Genomic DNA, 21,966 nt, shown 5'->3' with positions numbered 1-21,966 from the left:
GTTTGGGTATACAACAAGATAGGGTATACAGAACAAGATAGTTGCTAAGAATAGTCCAGGTGTTATATCAATATTTAAAAATTAAAAGATTCAGCTTAAATGGAATGTACAATTCAGCCAAGAGAGCAGATTGATTTATTATTAAGTGTTTTACTTTGGGGAGTTTTATTTCTAATAGGATGTGGTTACATTTTCCTCTATGTGTTTGAAATGAAAGTGTTGTTATATTTTTTGACATTAGATGTTATGCAAAAAGGAATGGTTAGTTTAAACGAAGAACAGAATACTTGAAAAGAATGACTTCATTAAACAATTGAGATATACTTTTGCACACATTTTTCCTTTAACAAAATGGGTGTTTGCAGAATTTTGACACAAATATCTCCTAGAATCTGTCAGCAGGAATGAATGAAATTATAATTCCGTACTGTCAAGTAGGTTATGATTGGAAAATATACAATAATTATCTTTATGAGCATTTGTGAAAATGTTCAAAATAGAGTTTGTATGGTAAGGAATGAATTTTATGCTGAGAGGCATGTTATAAATAAATAGACTCATTCTGTTCTAGGCAGAACTGCAGTCAGACAGGAACAATCTACCATTCTGGAATAGAGTAGTTTCTTTGGGAATTGTGTAGGGGAGCAAATCCTAAATGTAGAAAGCTAGAGTAAGAATCTCAGTTCTGGGCCAGGCACAGTGTAATTCTAGCACTCTGGGAGGCTGAGGCAGGTGGATCATTTGAGGTCAAGAGTTCAAGACCAGCCTGAGCAAGAGTAAGACCCTGTCTCTACTAAAAATGGAAAGAAATTAGCTGGACAACTAAAAATATATAGAAAAAAATAGCTGGGCATGGTGGCGCATGCCTGTAGTCTCAGCTACTTGGGAGGCTGAGGCAGAAGGATTGCTTGAGCCCAGGAGTTTGAGGTTGCTATGAGCCGGGCTGATACCACCGGGGTATCACACTCTAGCCCTGGCAACAGAGCAAGACTGTCTCAAGGAAAAAAAATATTCAGGTATGCCAAGAAATATAATATAATGCACAACTGTGTACTCACCACTCAGTTTAAGAAATAAAACATAACATAGAACTGACACCTCCCTGATTGCATTCTCTTCTCTCAGAGGTAATTGCTCTTTTAAATTTAGCATTTATTAGTTCCTTACATAGTATTTAGTAGGCAGAACATTAGTCCCCTCACAGATATCCACATCCTTACCCTCTTAGAACCTGAGAATATGTTACCTTACATGACAAGAATCTTTTCAGATGTGAGTAAATTAAGGATTTTGAGATGGAGAGATTATCCTGTATTATCTGGGTGGACCCAATGAAATCACAAGAATGCTTATAAGTAAAAGAGAGAGGCAGGCTTTCTTGTAATACATCTCTCCAAGGGCCAGATAAGCCCGAGTATCTCTAGCTTTTATGACCTAGAGGCCCTGGGACCACATTTCTCCTTGCAATGTAAATTACTAGTGGAACCTTAGAAATTTGACTAATCCAGGCTATAACCATTTTATCTTCTTGCGGAGATAAGAGAAGATTTATTATCCTTTTGGATCAGAGAAATTAACTAGACATGTGGCTACAAATCTAATCATGATGGTATATGGAAAGTAAAATGTAAAGGAAGTGAAGGCTAAACATTCTTTATATCATATTGATACTATGCCTCTGAAGGCTGGAGATTTTCACAGGAACACTGAGAAATCCAAATAAGATTTATTCCCTCATATTGATCTATCAGCTAATAAGATAGTTTTGATATTATCTTTCATCATGACTATGGATTTGTCAATTTCTCCTTATAACTTTGTGGCTATATTATTAGATGCTTACACATTTAAGATTGTTATATATCTCTGATAAATTGTTTCCTTTAGTTATTTTGTAGTCACAGTCTATCAGGTGAGCTTTAAAAATCTACCTAAAACACAATATGAAACAAAATAAACACTAATGAAAGGAAAACTGATAACCATCATTCTACTCTCTACTCCTATGAGTTCAACTTTTTAAGATTCCATATATAAGTGAGATCACCCAATATTTGTCTTTCTGTGCCTGGCAGAGTAGATTTTAAATGTTTCCTTCACAAAAAAAGTAATAGTATGTGATAAATGATTAATTAACCCAGTTTAATCAATCCACATTGTAAATATAAAACAAAACATCACATTGTACCCCATACATATATTATAATTATTATTTGTCAATTAAAAATAAAATAAAATGAAGAAAGCTGAGAGCTGTATTAATATCAGAGAAAACATCAAGGCAAAAAGCATTATTAGGGATAATTTTTGTCTTCTAACCAGTGAATTTTGTTAAATTCATTGTGACTATTGATATACTTGGATTCATTCTTCTCATTTTATTTTATATGATTTATTATCTTTTTATATGCTTTTTTCTCCTTTCTTGCCTTTATTGAGTTTTAAAATCTACCCCCTTTTTCCCACTTTTATGTTTTAGAAGATATACATTCTATTTCTACTATTTTACTGGTTACTCTTAAATATTTTTAACATGTATACTTACTAATAAGGCTGAAAGTAAATTTATACTTTCTTCCTGAGTAATAACCTAAATTTAGAGCACTTTAACTCTGATTACTCTCTCCATTGTTAGAGTCTTATTATTATCTAGTGTTTTTGTCCCACCTTCTTTTTATACTCCCATATTAGTCATCATTATACTGTTTTATAATGTTAGTGATTCTACCTACATTCTTACTAGATTCTTTGCCCATTACTGCTATTGGATCTCATACCTTTCATCTGCTTTCAGTGTTTTTTAGAAGTTCCTTTGTAAAGGGTCTGTTGGAAGAAAACTCTCTTTGTCTTAAAGTATTTTTCTTAAATAATTTTTTTTCTTGGTAGCAAGAGAGGGTTTCCTTGTGTTACTTAGTCTGGCCTCAAACTCCTGCGCTCAAGCAATCCTTCCATCTCAGACTCCATGAGACTACAGGCATGTGTCACCATGCCTGGAAAAAGTGTCTTTTCTTACAGCTCATTCTTGGGCTGTAATTTACTTGCATATGGTATCTGAGATTGATAATTATTTTCTGCTGACTTCTGCCTTATTTCATTGATGTCTAAGTGACATTCTTTTGGAGGTTTCCTTTAAGATTTTTTTGTTTTTGGCCTTTTGCGATTTCACAACAATGCCACAAATATCTTCATTTTCCTGCTTGGAACTTCTTGTGCTTCTTGAATCAGAGGATTGTTGCCTTTCATTAGTTCTAGAACATTTTATTCTGTGGTATTTTAAAATTTTGCTTTAATTATATTGTCTTACTCCCTCCTGGAAATTCTATAATGATGTATGTTGGACCTTTTCATGTTATGTAATGTGTCTCTTAACATCCTTTGTATTTTTCCATCTTTTTATCTTTCTATAACTTATCTTCTGTCATTTGTTCAGATACAGATTCCAGTTTGTTCACTCTCTTTTTAGCTGAGTTGCATCTGCTATCTAACTCATCCATTGAGTTTTTAATTTTAATAATTACATTTTTAATTTCCATGAATTTTATTTGGTTATTTTAATACGTATCTGCCCAATCTTTTTTTGACAACATCCTCAAGTTTTATTTTTCTTTCTATGTTTTTATCACTTTAAAGGTTTTATAATCACTATTTGACAATTTTATTTATGAAGTTATTGTTTTTATTTCTTTTGACTCTTGAGGGGGTTTCTTTTCCTCACGTGTTTTGCAATTTTTGATTGGGATCTAAGTTTTGGGGGGCTTAATCTGTGGGAATCCTATAAAGCCTTGCTTGAGTGTCTGTTTGGAGAAAATGTTATTTATTTATGCCACTGTCCCAGAGTTTTTACCAGCTTGGAAATTGTATGTTAATACAGCAAATCTGTTATAAAGGTAATAAATTCAAATTATATCCCACAAATAATTAAAATTCAAATCCTGACACACATGATAGCTGGTCTTTGGTTACAAATTCTTTGGAGGATTTTTTTTTTTTTTTTTTTTTTTAAATTCACTTCAATAGATTTAGAGTGTACAAATGGTTTTTTGTTGCATGGATGAATTGTATAGTGGTGAAGTCACGGCTTTTAGTGTACCTGTCACCCAAATAGTATACATTGTAATCAGTAGGTAATTTCTCCTTCTCCCTCCCACCCTACCCCCTTCTGAATCTTCAGTGTCCATTATGCCATTCTGTATGGCCATGCATACTCATTGCTTAGCTCCCACTTATAAGTGAGAACATATAGTTATTTGTTTTTCCATTCCTGAGATACTTTGCTTCTCTCAGGCTGAGTACCCTAGTTTTTCTTTTGCCAGTGGTAGATATTTTTTCTAACTCTTTCATAATTCTGGATTTCTCCCTTCCTCTCTGTTACAATTACAGTCGTGCATTGTTTCAAGATGGGAATACATTCTGAGAAATGTGTTGTTAGGTGATTTTGTCATCATGCGAACATCATAGAGTGTACTTACACAACCTTAGGTGATACAGCCTATTACACATGTAGGCTATATGGTATAGCCTATTTGTTCCTGGCTACAAACCTGTACAGTATGTTACTGTACAGAAAACTATAAGTAATTATAAAACAATTATAAATATCTATATTTCTAAATATAGAAATTGTACAGTAAAAGTATGGTCTAAAAGATAAGCAAGTGGGATACCTATGTAGGGCACTTACCATGAATGGAGTTTGCGGGATTTGAAGGTCCTCTGGATGAGTCATTGAGTAAGTGGTGAGTGAATGTGAAGGCATAGGACATTTCTGTACACAACTGTAGATTTTATGAACACTGTACACTAAATTTATTAAAAAATTAAGTAACACACTACAACCTTACAATGGCTATGACATCACTAGGCAACAGGAATTTTTTTGCTCCATTGCATGGGACCACCATCATGTATGCAGTACACCATTGACTGAAACATTGTTATATGGAGCATGACTGTACCAGCTTTGTAGAAGCCTAGTGACTTTCTTCTGTCTCTTCATAGCCCATTTGTTCAGATTCGGAAAAACAGCAACCATCTCTATTGTACCTCTCACCCAAGCAACTATAGCATGAACACTTTATTACCAGTCTGGGTTTACAATGACTGAGGCCCTGGAGATTTCTTCTACTTTCCTGAAAACTGAAATGTTTTTTAAAAAATATTTGTTTTGGCTAGATGTGGTGGCTCACACCTGTAATACTAGCGGTATGGGAGGCCGAGGCAGGAGGATTGCTTGAGGCCAGGAGTTCAAGACCAGCCTAAGCAAGAGCAAGATCCCATCTCTACTAAAAATAGAAAAAAAAATTAGTCAGTCAACTAAAAATAGAAACAAAAAATTAGCCAGGTGTGATGGCTTACGCCTGTAGTCCCAGCTACTTGGGAGGCTGAGGCAGGAAGATCACTTGAGCCCAGGAGTTTGAGGTTGCTGTGAGCTAGGCTGACGCCATAGCACTCACTCTAGCCCAGACAACAAAGTGAGACTGTGTCTCAAAAAAATAAAATAAAATAAAATAAATAAAAATTTGTTTTAGCATTTACTGATGTTTTGTATCAAAAGGATTTCCTGATTTTCTAGTCTATCCTTTCCCAAGAAATAGTAGCCAAAGTGGGTTTGTTGATCTTTCCCAGGAATCCTATAACTTTAGAAAGAATCCAGTTCAATTCAGCAAACAATTATTGAATGCCTTCTATGTAACAGCTACTATTTAGAGAAAATCACTCGTTTTCTAGCAGAATTCTACCTTCATTCAGAAAATAAAACAAATATGCTTATCTTTCTCACCATCCTTCTGCAACTATCAAGTAAAAGGACTATATTATATAAAAGACATCAGCAGATAAGTTCTAGTATTTTGGATAAAATTCCTATCTTCAGGCTAGACATAAGGTGGCTCACGCCTGTAATCCTACCACTCTGGGAGGCCAAAGTGGGAAGATCACTTGAACTTAGGAGTTCAAGACCAGCCTGAGCAAGAGACCCTGTCTCTACTAAAGACAGAAAAACTTAGCCAGGTGTGGTGGCGAGCACCTGTAGTCCCACCTACTTGGGAGGCTGAGGCAAGAGAATAGCTTGAGCCCAGGAGTTTGAGGTTGCCGTGAGCTGGGCTGACACCACGGGGGGTTCACACTCTAGGCCAGGCAACAGAGCAATACTCTGTCTCAAAAAAAAAAATTCCTATCTTCAGATAAAATTCTAGCACTTAAACTCCTGCTATTGCAATGTATAGATTACATTACCATTATTAACACACACACACATAAAAGCTAAGTGGAAGAGTTACATCAAAGTTCATATATTTTTCAAAATTGTGTATTTTTGTGTTTAGATTTTCTTCTACCTCAATTTGAGAGACGTGGTAATATGTGGTCTTGTTAATCGTGCCTGGCTGTCGATGATACAGATGAGGTCATTGTGGAGTGCTGTAAGTAGAGACTAACTGAACTGTATCTTTATTCTAGTTCGTAAAGGAGAATGGACTGCTATAAAGCCAACTTCCTTCTCTGCTCCCCACTCTGTGGCTGCCAGCAGCAAGTGCATTTGTTTTTCTTTTGTTTAAGCACAAGCCTGGAGGAAGAGATTAAAAAGATAATAATGTTATTTTAAGAGATACATTATTGGTATTTTAAAATTTAAATGGTACATACAAATTAAATATTATTTTTGGATGAAAACGAAGCTCCATTTTATTGGATAGTTTGTACCTCATCCTAGTTTTATTATTAATGTTTGCCTGCTTTCTTTTCACAAGCATAGACTGTATGTTGAGTCCCTGACTGTGGGAAAGACAGTTTAGAATTTGTAGTGTGTAATAATAGTCTTTTCATTACTCATAATTTGGAGAGGGTAGTTCTACAAAAAAGAAAGGATGACCTAGTGTACTTGGTTGATGGTATGTAAAATTTATGAGTGCATAGGTTTATGGGAGCACGGAGTGGCCAGGGCTGATTGATAAACAATAACATTGATATTGAAGTATAGATATTTTCAGCTAAAAGTTTTAAGTTTGTGAACACCTCAATTTCTCACTGCCTTCTAAACAAAGCTATTGTAGGTGCCAAAATGCTTGTTATAATTGTGCCACATTTGAACACTCACAAAGGCAGAATAGAAGATGAAAGGCAACATAAAATTGTAGAAAGAGAAATTTCTGAACATGAAGAAATTTCCTACCCTGGCATTGTTCTTCAGTCCCATATACTTATGTTCTCCCTGTCTTTATCCAGGGGGGGACCTCTAGGCAAAAGTGTTGGCTTTTTCTAATTCTAGCCCACCTTCTGCAGATATGTCTTGATCGGGTTTTTTTTGTTTTATTTTTGAGACAGAGTCTCACTCTGTTGCCTGGTCTAGAGTGCCATGGCATTAACCTAGCTCACAGCAACCTCAAACTCCTGGGCTCAAGCAATCCTCCTGCCTCAGCCTCCCGAGTAGCTGGGACTACAGGCATGTGCCACCATACCCAGCTAATTTTTTTTTATGTATATATATATATTTTTTAGTTGGCCAATTAATTTCTTTCTATTTATAGTAGAGACGGGGTCTAGTTCTTGCTCAGGCTGGTCTCGAACTCCTGACCTTGAGCGATCCACCTGCCTCGGCCTCCCATAGTGCTAGGATTATAGGTGTGAGCCACCGTGCTGGGCCATGATCTTAATATTGTACTTATTTTTCCTCCTTTAGACCAGTTGGATTCATTTTTTCTTCTTTAAGGTTTTCAAAAGGAAAAAGTAACATCCCCAAATGTCTGTAACATAAGTAAGAGATTTATCGCTTTAAACCAATGGTTCTCAAAGTGTGGTCTGGGGACCCATAGCTTTAGCATCATCCAGGAACTTGTTAGAAATGCAAATTCTCAGATTCCACCCTAGACCTACTGAGTCAGAAACTCTGGGGGAAGTAATCAGTAATCTGTTTTAGCCAAGTACAATCAACCAAGTACACTAGGTCATCCTTTCTTTTTTGTAGAACTACCCTCTCCAAATTATGAGTAATGAAAAGACTATTATTACACACTACAAACTCTAAACTGTCTTTCCCACAGTCAAGGACTCAACATATAGTCTATGGTTGTGAAAAGAAAGCAGGCAAACATTAATAATAAAACTAGGATGAGGTACTCATTGCCTTAAACTAAAAATAAACTTAAGACAGGAATATCTAGTTTGTTAGCTAAGATGGGTTTGGTAAGATGGAATCAATTCTCTTCTTTCCAGAGCAAAAGTAGAACAGTACAACTAAGAATGGGACAGTGCTGTGATGGGTTGCAAAGATGTTGAGTTGACTTATGAAACTAGAGCCCCTGGCACTTCAGCTCCTCTTAGTTTCTTTGAATAAGTTTCAGAGTTTCTACAAAATGGCACCAGGCCACCTGTTTATGGGTCAGTCTGAGCATGTGATATCATTATTCCTCTAAGCATGAGCAATAAGGAGGGATTGTGAAGTCAGCTATTGACTGGACTTTAGACAATAGGGAATATGTTGCCACTCAACATTTATTTATGGCATAACTGATTATATTTGTTGAGATTAAAGTATCAGTATTAAGTATTAAAGTATTAAAGAAACAGATAAGAGAAGTTGTTGGGTGACATATGCTTATTCGCTTATTTTTTTTTATTGTTGGTTGAGTCTTCTCCCCAGTGTCTCTGGAATGAGAAACATAGACATATTTCAGCTGATAAACATAGTATAAAAATGATACTAGGGAAAGAATAGTACAAAAGTGCTATCCTAGGAGTCCATATTAGAAAATGCCAGAGTGTATATGTGTCTGCATGCATGCAAACACACTAAGAATATCAAACAGGCTTTATTTACGTGATGTGTATTTTAGTCCTAATCTATGCTTTATTTTTTAAATTTTTTACTCCATATTTTGTGTTACTTTGTTTGTCATGTTTTTTGAACTAATAATAGTAGCTAATATTTTTTGAGTGCTGCTTATATGCCAGGTGCTACACTAGGCACTTCACTTGCATTTTCTCAATTTATCTCTGTAACTTCCTGAGTTATTCATCACCAATTTTTTCCATTTTACAGATGAAAAACTAAGGCTTAGTTAAGTTAATTGTGTAAGTTTTAACATTAGGTGGCTGGGATGGGATTCAGACTGATCTGTCTGACTACCAAGTGTGTGCTTTTAATTATTAAATATTTATAAAGGAACGGCAGGTCTGCCATTTGGTTTACCCCTAATAGAATTTCTGCTCTCCAGATTTTTTTAAAATAATATAATCTTGAGCACTGAGACCTAATTCTCTGTAAAAAGCTTGGCATCAAGGAGTAATATTCATGAAGGATTTGAGTTCATGAAGTCCTCTAGATAATGTGAATTTTGTCCCTGAATTGAATCAGCCAATCAGAGAGCAGCACACTTGGACCCTGTGGCTTTAGGTTTTCTGAGTTGTGCTTTTTGTTCTGAATTCAGCATCTGTCCTGTGTTTTTTTGTTGTTGTTGTTTGTTTGTTTTTATTTTGGCATATTATGGGGGTACAGATTTCAAGGTTTCAATAAATGCCCATTTCCCACCCTTCCCACACAAGTCTGAGTTTCCAGCATGACCATCCCCCAGATGGTGCACATCTCACTCATTATATATGTATATACCCGCCCCCCTCCCACCTGCCCAATACCCTATTACTGTAGTACCTATGTGTGACCACTTAGGTACTGTTCAGTTAATACCAATTTGCTGGTGAGTATATGTGGTACTTGTTTTTCCATTCTTGGGAAACTTCAATTAATAGTATGGGTACCAGCTCTAACCAGGAAAATATAAGATGTGCTATATCACCATTGTTTCTTAGAGCTGAATAGTACTCCATGGTATACATATACCACATTTTATTAATCCATTCTTGAATTGATGGGCACTTGGGCTGTTTCCACAGCCTTGCAATTATGAATTGTGCTGCTATAAACATTCGAGTGCAGGTGTCTTTTTTGTAGAGTGTCATTGGATCTTTTGGGTAGATGCCTACCAATGGGATTGCTGGATCAAATGGTAGATTCACTTGTATCGCTTTAAGGTATCTCCATATTGCTTTCCACAGAGGTTGAACTAGTTTGCAGTCCCACCAGCAGTGTAGGATTATTCCTCTCTCTCCGCATCCACACCAGCATTTATTGTTTGGAGACTTTTTGATAAAGGCCATTCTCACTGGAGTTAAGTGATACCTCATTGTGGTTTTGATTTGCATTTCCCTGATGATTAGAGATGTTGAGCATTTTTTCATATGTTTGTTGGCCATTCTTCTGTCTTCTTTGGAAAAGTTTCTGTTCAAGTCCTTTGCCCACTTTTTAATGGGGTTATTTGATTTTTTTCTTCCTGATTTTCATGAGTTCTAAGTATATTCTAGTTATCAGTCCCTTATCGGATGCATAGGATGCAAAAATTTTCTCCCATTCTGTAGGTTGTCTGTTTACTTCCATGACTATTTCTTTGGCTGTGCAGAAGCTTTTTAGTTTGATCATGTCCCATTTATTTATTTTTGTTGCTGCTGTGATTGCCTCTGGGGACTTCTTCATAAACTCTTTGCCTAGGCCGATGTCTAGGAGAGTGTTTCCAACATTTTCTTCTAGAATTCTAACAGTTTCGTATCTTAGGTTTAAGTCTGTTATCCAGCGAGAGTTGATTTTTGTGAGAGGTGAAAGGTGTGGGTCCTGCTTTAGCCTTCTACAGGTGGCTATCCAGTTATCCCAGCACCATTTATTGAAAAGGGATTCTTTTCCCCAGTGTATGTTTTTTCTGCTTTGTCAAAGATTAGATGACTATATGAGGATGGTTTTATATCAGGATTCTTACATCTGTTCCACTGGTCCATATTCCTATATTTGTGCCAATACCAGATTGATTTAATTACTACAGCTGTGTAGTATAGTTTGATATCTGGCATATTAATGCCTCCCATTTTGTTTTTGTTGCCTAGAATTGCTTTTGATATTCGGAGTCTTCATTGGTTCCATACGAAGCGTAAAATTATTTTTTTTATATCTGTGAAGAATGCTGGTGGCATTTTAATAGGTATTGCATTGAATCTGTGGATCAGTTTGGGTAGTATAGACATTTTGATGATGTTGAGTCTGCCAATCCATGAGCATGGTATGGATTTCCATCTGTTTACATCCTCTGCTATTTCCTTCCTCAGTGTTTCATAGTTCTCCCTGTAAAGGTCTCTTACCTCCTTGGTGAAGTATATTCCTAGGTACTTTAATTTCTTTGTTGCTATTGTGAAGGGAATTGAGTCTTTGATTTGGTTCTCAATTAGATTGTTGTTGGCGTATATGAATGCCTCTGATTTCAGTGTATTGATTTTGTATCCTGAGACTTTACTAAATTCATTGATCAGTTCCAAGAGTTTCTTGGTTGAATCTTTGGGGTTTTCTAGATACAATATCATATCATCAGCAAACAGTGAAAGTTTGATCTCTTCTGCCCCTATTTGGATACCTTTGATTCCATTTTCCTGTCTGATGGCTGTAGCCAAGACTTCCAGCACTATGTTGAACAGAAGTGGAGATAGTGGGCAGCCTTGTCTGGTTCCAGTTCTAAGTTGGAATGATTTCAATTTTTCCCCATTCTGTATGATGTTGGCTATGGGTCTGTCACATATGGCTTATATCATTTTTAGGTATGTCCCTTCTATGCCTGTTTTCTGAAGTGTTCGTATCATGAAAGGGTGTTGAATTTTGTCAAAAGCTTTCTTTGCATCTGTTGAAAGAATCATGTGGTCTTTGTTTTTGCTTCTGTTTATGTGGTGAATTGCATTTATAGATTTACGTATGTTGAACCATCCCTGCATCCCTGGGATGAAGCCCACTTGGTCGTGATGGATTATTTTTTTGAAAAGCGTCTGGATTCGGTTAGCTAAGATTTTGTTGAAAATTTTTGCATCTATATTCATTAGGGACATTGGTCTGTAGCTTTCTTTTTTTGTTGCATCCTTTCCTGGTTTTGGTATCAGAGTAATATTCGCTTCATAAGAGGTGTCGAGGAGGTTTCCGTTCTTCTCGATGTTGTGGAATAGTTTCTGCAAGATAGGTACTAGTTCTTCTTTGTTAGTATGGTAAAATTCGGGTGTGAAGCCATCTGGACCGGGACTTTTCTTTTTAGGGAGATTTTTAATTGCTGTTTCTATTTTAGTTGTTGAGATTGGTCTGTTCAGGGAATCTATTTCTTCCTGGTTGAGCCTAGGGAGGCTGTGTGTTTCTAGAAATTTGTCCATTTCCTCCACATTTTCCAGTTTGTGTGCATAAAGATTTTTGTAGTATTCATAAATTATATCTTGTATCTCTTTGGGATCAGTTGTGATATCTCCTTTTTTATTCCTGATGGAGCTTATTAGGGATTTCTCTTTTCTGCTTTTTTGTTAGCTTAGCCAATGGCGTGTCAATTTTGTTTATTTTTTCAAAGAACCAACTTTTTGTTTTATTAATCTCCTGAATAGCTTCCCTGTTTTCAATTTCGTTTAGTTCTGATTTGATCTTGTTGATTTCACTTCTTCTGCTGGGTTTGGGGTTGGTCTGTTCTTCTTTTTCCAGCTCTTTGAATCGTTTGGTTAGATTGTCTATTCGTGATCTTCTTGTGTTTTGGTTATAGGCATTTATGGAGATACACTTTCCTCTCAGAACTGCTTTAGCTGTGTCCCAGAGGAGTTGATAACTTGTCTCTCCATTGTCGTTTTCTTCATAGAATTATTTTATTTCCATCTTGATTTCTTCATTTATGAAGTAATCATTTAGTAGGAGGTTGTTTAATTTCCACGTTTTTGTGTAGAAATGTGAGTTTCTGTTAGGGTTGATTTCTAGTTTTATTCCACTGTGATCTGAGAAGGTACATGGTATGATTTCTATTTTTTAAAATTTCTTGAGATTTATTTTGTGTCCTAGGATATGGTCAATCCTAGAGAATGTCCCGGAGCTGATGAGAAGAACGTATATTCAGTGGATTTTGGGTAGAATGTCCTATAGATGTAAGTCAGACCCAGTTGTTCCAGGGTTTTGTTTAAGTCCATTATTTCTTTATTAATTTTCTGTTTGGAGGATCTGTCTTGTGCCATCAGTGGGGTGTTGAAATTTCCGGTGATTATGGAGTTGCTATTAATCCATTTGCTTAGATCCAGTAAGCTTTACTTTATGAAACTGGGTGCACCTAAGTTGGGTGCATATATATTTAAAATTGTTATCTCTTCTTGTTGAAGTGTGCCCTTCACCATTATATAATGACCCTCTTTGTGTTTCACTACTTTTGTTGGTATAAAAACTAAATAGTCTGAAATTAGAACTGCCATGCCAGCCTTCTTTTGGTTTCCACTTGCCTGGAATACTGATCTCCACCCTTTTACTTTTAGTCTATATGCATTCTTGCAGGTAAGATGTGTTTCCTGAAGACAGCATATACTTGGCCTGTATTTTCTTATCCATTCAGCCAGCCTATGTCTCTTGAGTGGAGAGTTTAAGCCATTCACATTTATTGAGAGAACTGATAGGTAAGGTAGGATATTGTTCATTCTGACAGGTTGGATGTTGTTGCTTTGATTTCTCTCTTGAGCCATTGTATTATATGGCTTTTAATCTTTGGGGTTTGGTTGTTTTTATATTCATGCGTTTCCATTATGGTGCTCCGTGTGTAACACTGTTTTGAGTAGTTCTTGTAGGGCTGGTCTTGTCCTGGTGAATTCTCTGAGACTTTGCTACTCTGAGAATGTCTTTATTTCTCCTTCATATATGAAGCTTAGTTTTGCAGGGATTAAGATTCTAGGCTGGGCATTGTTTTGTTTCAGAAGAGTGAGAATGGGGCCCCATTCTCTCCTTGCTTGTAAAGTCTCATTAGAGAAGTCTTGTGTTATCCGAATTAGGTTTCCCTTGTATGTCACTTGCTTCTTTCGTCTTACAGGTCTTAGAAGGGCCTCTTTAGTTGATATTTTGGTCAGTCTGATGACTGCATGTCGTGACGTCTTCCTGTTTGCATTGAATCTCCCAGGGGTCCTTTTAGCTTCTTGAACTTGTATATCGAGATTTTGAGCAAGGCCTGGGAAATTTTCCTCTATTATATCTTCAAATAGCTTGTCTAACCCTTGAGTGTTGTCTTCTTCCCCTTCTGGTAACCCAATGACTCTCCCATTAGGTTTCTTCACATAATCCCACATCTCTTGTAGGCTTTGCTCTTTTCTCTTGTTTCTCTGCTCTATCTCTGTGATGGTTTTATTTAGTTGGAGGGTGTTATCTTCAATCTCTGAGATTCTTTCTTCTGTTGGATATACCCTGTTCTTGAAGCTTTCCGCTGCATTTTGTAGTTCCCTGAATTGATTCTTCATTTCCAGCAGTTCAGTTAATCTTTTCTTCATTGTGTCTATTTCTTTAATGAACTTTTGTTCTAGGTCCTGGAGGCTTTTTGTGGTTTCTTTGTGTTGGTTATTGGGTGTTGTTGCAGGTCGGTGAGTGTTCTTATGATCCACATAGGAAATTCCTCTTCTGTCATATTGGTTGCCTGATTTGGGTTGGTGTCCGTTTCTAGGGGGCTAGTGTTCCTCTTTGGGGGTGTGTTTTCCGTTTGGTTCTTCATATTTCCTGAGTTCTTTTGCTAATTTCTTCCCATGTTGATCAGTTTTTGTTTCTTTCCTTTAGGTTTTTGTTTGGGTATTCACACACCTTGTTTAGTTTCTGAGCCGTTAGGTTGTGTGTGGGTGAGATTTGACCACTCCCTATATATTGAATCAGTGGGTGCTGTGAAAAGGCTGTTCAGGATGTTGTCCCTGTCAGTAGATGGCGCTTGCTTGTAGGAACAGGCTATGCTGTTGATTTTGTGTCCTGTTATCAGCTCTTGTTCTGGGCGGAGCTGGGTTGGGTAAGCCTGGCCTCAGGCACCACCAATGTCATTAGCAGGGGTCAAAGCTCTGTTCTCTGCTTCCAGGAAAAGCTGTCAGGGCGGGGCTGGAATGGTCCTGCTCAGCCAGAAAGTCTGGGTGTGGGGGTAGGGCTGTCTGTGACCCGCAGTCTGGACCAGGCCTTGCTTCTTTCCACCCTCCCCAACTCCACAGCTACTCCTGGGTCCCTGCCAGCAGGCCAGACCACACGCCACCAGGCCTCCCCGGACTGTGATGCTGGCGGGAGGTTTCCTCTGCAGGAACACCACCTGGCCTGGGTGTATGGCCTTCTTTTGGGAGGAGGGTTGCCCTCTAGGATGCTGATCTGCCCCTGAAGGCACACACACCTCAGTAGGCTGTTCACGTATAACCCTTCTGTGCCCCGAGCAATGCTAGACCTTGGTGCACGGGATCTGGTCTGCAGGTCCGACCTCTGGGTCCCAGAGTTCAAACTGTATCCCCACCAGGGAGAGGAGTTCTGGTCCCAATTCACCCACAGGGAGCCCAAGCTGGATCTATGTCTCTCAGCCTGTGAGTCGGCACCGTTCTCCTGGCAACCCGGTGCCAGCAGCACCTGGGAGGGCTGGCGGGTAGGGAACTCACAGTCTGAGTTCCCCTGAGTCAGCTGTAGAGTCCCAAAAGGGAAGATCCCGTTCCCTGGAGGTGCCTCTGGCTGGTGGCTGTATTGTCTCTCTGGGCAGCCGCGGGTAGGGTCGGCGGAGGGGAGGAGGAGGCAATATGGCGCCTGCCACGCGGCTCTGGTCTGTGCACACGGAGGTGCTGGGAGGGAGTTGGGAGCCTGGTGCCGCGTCCACTACAGGCTCAATGCTGGCTGGTGGCGGCTGTCTCTGGGCTGGTGTCCGCAAGTCTCTCCACCTGCTGGGGAGCCCACCAGCAGTCCCAAATGCAGGGGAGGGGAAACGGCAAATGCCCGTACCTTTCCCGCTGGTCTCCGGGCTGCTCCGGTGGTCTCAGCCTCCAGTTCTCCTCTGTAGCCTCTTCCCGTGGAGTCTTCTGGGGTCTCAGGTACCCCTCCTTCTGGCCCTCATCCAGTGTATGCTCGTCTTCTTGCTTCTTTTTTCTAATTTCTGCTAGAATCTGTCTTTTCTGCAGAGATACTCTGTCTGGCGGTGTTTCTTGTCAGCCATCTTGATCCACCCGCCTGTCCTGTGTTTTATTGCATGAAATTCCCTAAGTTTATTTAATCAGTCTCCTATTGAAAGATATTTAGGATGATTCCTTTCTTTTGCTATTAAATTCCTGTAGTGAGCATCCTGTTTCTTATTTTTTTGTACATACATATATCTGCAAGATAAATTCCTAGAAGTAAAATTGTTAGGGTAAAGATTAGATATATAATCACAAAAATATGTGGAATTATGGGATACCTTTTGCTCTAAAATTTTTTTAGCTCTCTATACTTTTTGATATCTGATATCTCATGGTTGGTTTAGTTTATATATCTCAACTCACAAGATAGACTGGACATTACCTTGTATGTTAGGAAGCCATTTTGCATTTACTTTTTTTTAATCCTAGTGCTATATTTTTTATTTTATTAGCCAGCTTAAAATCATTTTTGGAAATAAACAGGAATATATGTGTGTGTATTCCTTATTTTATTTATAAAATTATAAATAGAGCACTCAATACTAATACTAATTAGAGAACTGATATTATAGCAATAGAGCACTCTAACATTTCAGTCTCCTATTTGGAAATGATGTGATGAAGAGCTCTTAGTACTTTTGATGCTTTACAATATTTAAAATTTTTACATGAAACATATCTTTCTCATTTCTTAATGCCTTTTGTTTATTCTTTTTAGATTGATTTTTCTGCAGTGAAAAATGTGATTACAGATAGATACGTTGTGTCTACTTTGCAAAGGTGGCGTCTCAACGTAATGCGTTTGAATTTTCGTGGCTGTCTTTTCCGACCAAAAACTTTCAAATCTATTAGTAAGTATGTTTATTACAACTATTTGTCTTGCTTTCCTGTATTCTAATTAAGCAAATAAAAAGAAAAACATAAATAAAGTGGAAACTTCAGGGAGTCTTAGTATATAAGTATGCCAATTGTAACTATTTGAAAAGCTTATAATATAGTCGGCTCTTACTGGGTTATATGCCCTGGGAATTGGTCATTTGTCTATTCTTCTTGGCCACTTTTTTTTTTGTCTAGTATTTGTATCAGTGGATCATCAGTTTATCTACTAAAAAATACAATACAAGAACATGTTCTCTTTTTTAAAAAAATCTAACAATAGACAGTAAAAGCATCTTTTGTTTAGTTCTCTCAAACCCATTCACTTACTCTAAGGCACCCAATGTATCAGTTTTCTGTTTTTCTAAAATATATTAATATATATGTGGTTAAAAATATACAATTTTAATTTTTAACATGAAAGGGATATTTTATATTTTCTTTTGTGTCCTGGAAATCTTTCCATGTCGGTACATACAGATCTACTAAATTCTTTTTAAAAGCTATAATATCATTTTCCATATTATAGATGTACTATAATTTATTTAGCTTTCTTCCTATTGATGGATATAGAGATTATTTTCAGTTTTTTCCAAGTTGGCTGCTTTGTACTTCCATTGCGATATTTATTTTTAACATATATGTCGTTTGAGATTCATTTTTTACTTATCACATACATATATTTCTGGAAATGAAGGAAACAATACATTTTTAAAAAGTTTAAATTCATACTGACTCCAGATAATAAGAAAAGAATGCCATATACGTGTATATATATCAACTTGAATAAGTCTAAAAATATTATTGGGTAAAATCAAGTTGCAGAATGATATATATAATCTAATACCATTTATATACAGTGAATATTTTGAATGTGAAAAATAATATATATATACTTTTTATTTTGAAATAGTTTCAATAATACCTTTTTAAGAGGGTATAGATTCATATAATAACATAAAAAGCATGCATGAGAATGAAAAACTACAGATGCAAATAGTGGTTAATATTTTTTCTTTTTTTCTCTCATTTTTTAACATTCATTCCCTAGGATCTCCTTTGCAGTGTTGAAAAGTAGCAGGGATATACAACAATCTTGTCTTGTTCTTGACTCCTTTATTCATGTTTTTAATGAGAATATTAATATTTTTATATATTTTTGTTTCTGGGATACATCCTTTATGGGAATATAATACAGTTCTCACTTTTATAGCAGCTGCCTCCCGCATAGTGCTTGTTCAATCTGGTCACATCTGCCTTTGGATTTTTAAGAACTATTAATTTCTGATCCGCTGAGAGAATTCCTGCTTTCTCTTCCAGGCATGTTATAGAGTTTTGAAAAAAGAATTCATTTCTTAGAATATGGGCAGGAGAGAGATGTTGAACATATGCTTTGTCTGCTATTTCAAACTAATTTATTACTTTTGTAGTAATGAAATTAATAAAATAATTGTAAACCTTAATACGTTAGCCACCCAAACTCTCTCTCTCTCTGTTTTTATCTGTCTCTCCCTCTCTATGTAGGTATATGTATATATACACATATGCACACATTATATATATACACACATATGAAATATGAAATATACATATAAAATATACCATTAAATAAATGTACATTTTTTGAAGAAAGAAAATGGACTCAAGATGCAACATTCAAGGTTTCAGTTTGGCCTAAGATTTTCATGACAGAAATGGTAGTTGAGGAATGGAATGAGTTTCTGAGGAATGGCAGGGCATGTGTCTCTGGAAGCTTTTATTTAATTAATTTATTGAGATAAAATTTATATAACATAAAATTTACCTTTTTAAACCATTTTAAAGAGTACAGTACAGTGATTATTTTTTATTATATTAACAATGTTGAGCAACTATCACCATTATTTAATTCTAGAACATTTTCAAATGTTCAAAAAGAAACCCCAAAAGAAATCCTATACTCATTCTGCCTTTTATTTCCTTTTCTTAAATTGCTGATGAATATAAGTGGTGAGAACAGACATCTTTGTCTTGTTCCTGATTTCGGGGAGAAGGTTTTCAGTCTTTCATCATTAAGTAAAATGTTAGCTGTAGATCTAAAAAAAAATGCCCTTAATTGAGTTGAAGAAGTTCCCATACATGAGGTTTGTCCATAAAGTATCCAGCCATATAATATGAAAAGTAGAGACACTTATTAAAGAAGATACAAGAAACCTTGTATTTAGGACAATGAGGCCTTAGTCCTCTTCAAAATAGGCACCTTGGGACCTCACAGTTTTCTTAGCATCTCTTAACCTAACCTGTAGGCATTCAACATTCTCAGGTGTTCTGCTTGTAGTAGGCCTTCCGGAATGTAGATCACTTTCAACAGATTCTCAACCATCTTTGAAGCATTTGTACCACTTTTATTTGTGCTGTACTCATTGCATTGTCCCTGAAATCCTTCTGAATCATCCGAATTGTTTCTGTGGAGGAATGTTCAAGCTTAATGCAAAATTTGATGCAGATTTGTTGCTCTACTTGCTCAGTCATTTTGAATGTGATGACCACGTAGTACACATGCTCACTCAATTAGCAGCAAGGTTTGACATTACTATCCCAACAATATTGGATCATTTGAAATAAATTGGCAAGGTACAGAAGCTGGACAGATGGGTTCTGCATAAATTAAATAAGCGTCAAAAGAGAAATCATCTCAAAGCTTGCCAATATTTGCTCTCACAACATAAAGGCCAACCATTTCTATACCATATTATTATGTGTGATGAAAAATTGATTATTTTTGACAGTTGCAAGCATTCAGTACAATGCTTGGATAAAGATGAAATGCCAAAACAAAGCCAAAACTGAATATTCATTTAAAAAAGCAAATGGCGTCTGTTTGGTGGTTTAGTGCTGGAATTATCTACTACAGCTTCATGAAACCTGGTCAGTTGATCACAGCAGATGTCTGCTGGAACCAACTGGATGAAATGATGAGGATGCTTGCAATTAAGCAGCTGAGATTGGTCAATAGAGACAGGCTAATCCTCTTGCAAGACAATGCTGAACCACATGTCACACAAACAATGCTGCTCAAACTACAGCAGCTGGACTTGGAAACTCTCTGCCATCCACTGTATTCACCAGACCTTGCACCAACTGACTACCACTTCTTCCAGGCTTTGGAACACTTCTTGCAAGGAAAAATATTGAATTCTCAACAAGCTGTGGAAAATGCCTTTCACAATTTCATCATTATTCACTCTCTAGGCTTCTTCGCTCCTGACATAAATAAGCTACCATTAAGATGGCAAAATTGTGTCAATACTTTAGGCGTATACTTTGATTAATTGTACTGCTTCTTGTCTGAGATATAATAAACTAAACTTTTTTTTTTTGAGACAGAGTTCCACTCTGTTGCCTGGGCTAGAATGTTGTGGCGTCAGCATAGCTTACAGCAACCTCATACTCCTGGGCTCAAGCAATCCTTCTGCCTCAGCCTCCTGAATAGCTGGGACTACAGGCACATGCCTCTATGCCCAACAAATTTTTTCTATTGTTAATAGAGATGGAGGTGTCACTCTTGTTCAGGACCTAATATTAGTCTTCCCTGTTTTTCTCCTGGTGAGTTTAGCTAAGAGTTGCCAATTTTGTTGACTGTTTCAAATAACCAATGTTTTGGTTCTTTTTTTTTTTTATTGTGGTAAAATACACATAACATAAAAACTACCATTTTAACCACCTTTAAGTGTATGGTTCGGTGGCATTAAGTACATTCACATTATGGTGCCACCATCATCACCATCCATCTCCAGAACTTTTTCATTTTCCCCAACTGAAACTCTGTTCCCATTAAGTGCTAACTCCCAATTTCCCCTTCCTCCTAGCCCTTGGCAACCACCTTTCTGCTTTCCATGTCTATGAATTTAAAGACTGAGTACTTCATATGTAAGTGGAATTGTATAATAGTTCTTTTGTGACTGGCTTATTTCACTTAGCATAATGTCTTTAAGGTTCACTCATATTATAATATGTCAGAATTTCCTTCCTTTTTAAAGGTGACTAATATTCTATTGTATGCATATACCATATTTTGTTTATCCATTTTTCTGTCAATAGATACAATGGTTGCTTCTACCTTTTAGCTATTGTGAATGTTGCTGCTAGGAATATGGATATTCAAATAACTTTATTTTCATTGATTATTGTTTTTCTATTCTCTATTTTGTTTATCTCCATTCCAATCTTTATTATGCTGGTTGGTTTTGGTTTTGTTTGTTTGTTTTTTCCCCCCTAGTTTCTTAAGGTAGAAAGTGAGGTTATTGATTTAAAGCCTACCTTCTTCTTTTTAATAAACTTTATTTTTAGAGAAATTTTAGGCTCTCAACAAAATTGAATGGAAAACATAGAGATTTCCCATATCTCCCTTTCCCCCACACATTCATAGCCTCCCCATTATCAACACCACCCACAAGAGTGGTACATTGTTACAATTGATAAAACTACATTTACACATCATTATCACCCAAAGCCCAGAGTGTACATTCGGGTTCACTCTTAGTGTTGTCATTCTATGAGTTTTGACAAATTTATAATGACATTTATTCACCAGTATATTATCAGACTGAGTAGTTTCATTCCTTTCAGAATCTTCTGTGCTCTGTCTAGTCATCCCTCCTACTTCCACTAACCCCTGATCTTTTTATTGTCTCTGTAGTTTTGCCTTTTCCAGAATGTCGTATAGTTGCAATCATACAGTATGTGGCCTTTTGAGATAGGCTTCTTTCACTTAGTAATTTGCATTTAAATTTCTTCCACGTCTTTTAATGGCTTCTTAGCTAATTTGTTTTTAGTGCTGAATAATATTCCATTGTCTGGATATACCACAGTTTATTTATCCATTCACCTATTAAAGGACATCTTGGTTGCTTCTAAGTTTTGGCAATTATGGATAAAGTTGTTATAAATATCCATATGCAAGTTTTTGTGCAGACATAAGTTTTCAGCTCCTTTGCGTAGATGCCAGGGAATGGAATTGATGGATTGTATGTCAGAGTCTGTTCAGTTTTGTAAGAAAGTGCCAAACTGTCTTCCAAAGTGGCTGTACTGTTTTACATTCTCATCAGCAATGAATGAGAGTTCCTATTGCTCCATATCCTT

General features: G+C 36.7%; 1 protein-coding gene across 3 annotated transcripts in view; it reads left to right on the top strand.

The window, feature by feature from the left end:
• Window positions 1–21,966, top strand: part of FBXL13 (F-box and leucine rich repeat protein 13) — a 232,319-nt gene that overhangs the window by 84,429 nt on the left and 125,924 nt on the right. For all 3 annotated transcript variants that reach the window (XM_012747262.3, XM_012747256.3, XM_012747268.3), the window contains exons 8-9: window positions 6,324–6,419; window positions 16,688–16,820. In XM_012747262.3, coding sequence (XP_012602716.2) covers window positions 6,324–6,419; window positions 16,688–16,820 — 229 coding nt within the window. The remainder of the gene's footprint in view (window positions 1–6,323; window positions 6,420–16,687; window positions 16,821–21,966) is intronic.

This window comes from Microcebus murinus, chromosome 9 (assembly GCF_040939455.1).
Source record: "Microcebus murinus isolate Inina chromosome 9, M.murinus_Inina_mat1.0, whole genome shotgun sequence".
In the NCBI taxonomy this organism is placed as follows: Eukaryota; Metazoa; Chordata; class Mammalia; order Primates; family Cheirogaleidae; genus Microcebus; species Microcebus murinus.
This window is presented reverse-complemented; position numbering and strand designations above follow the sequence as displayed.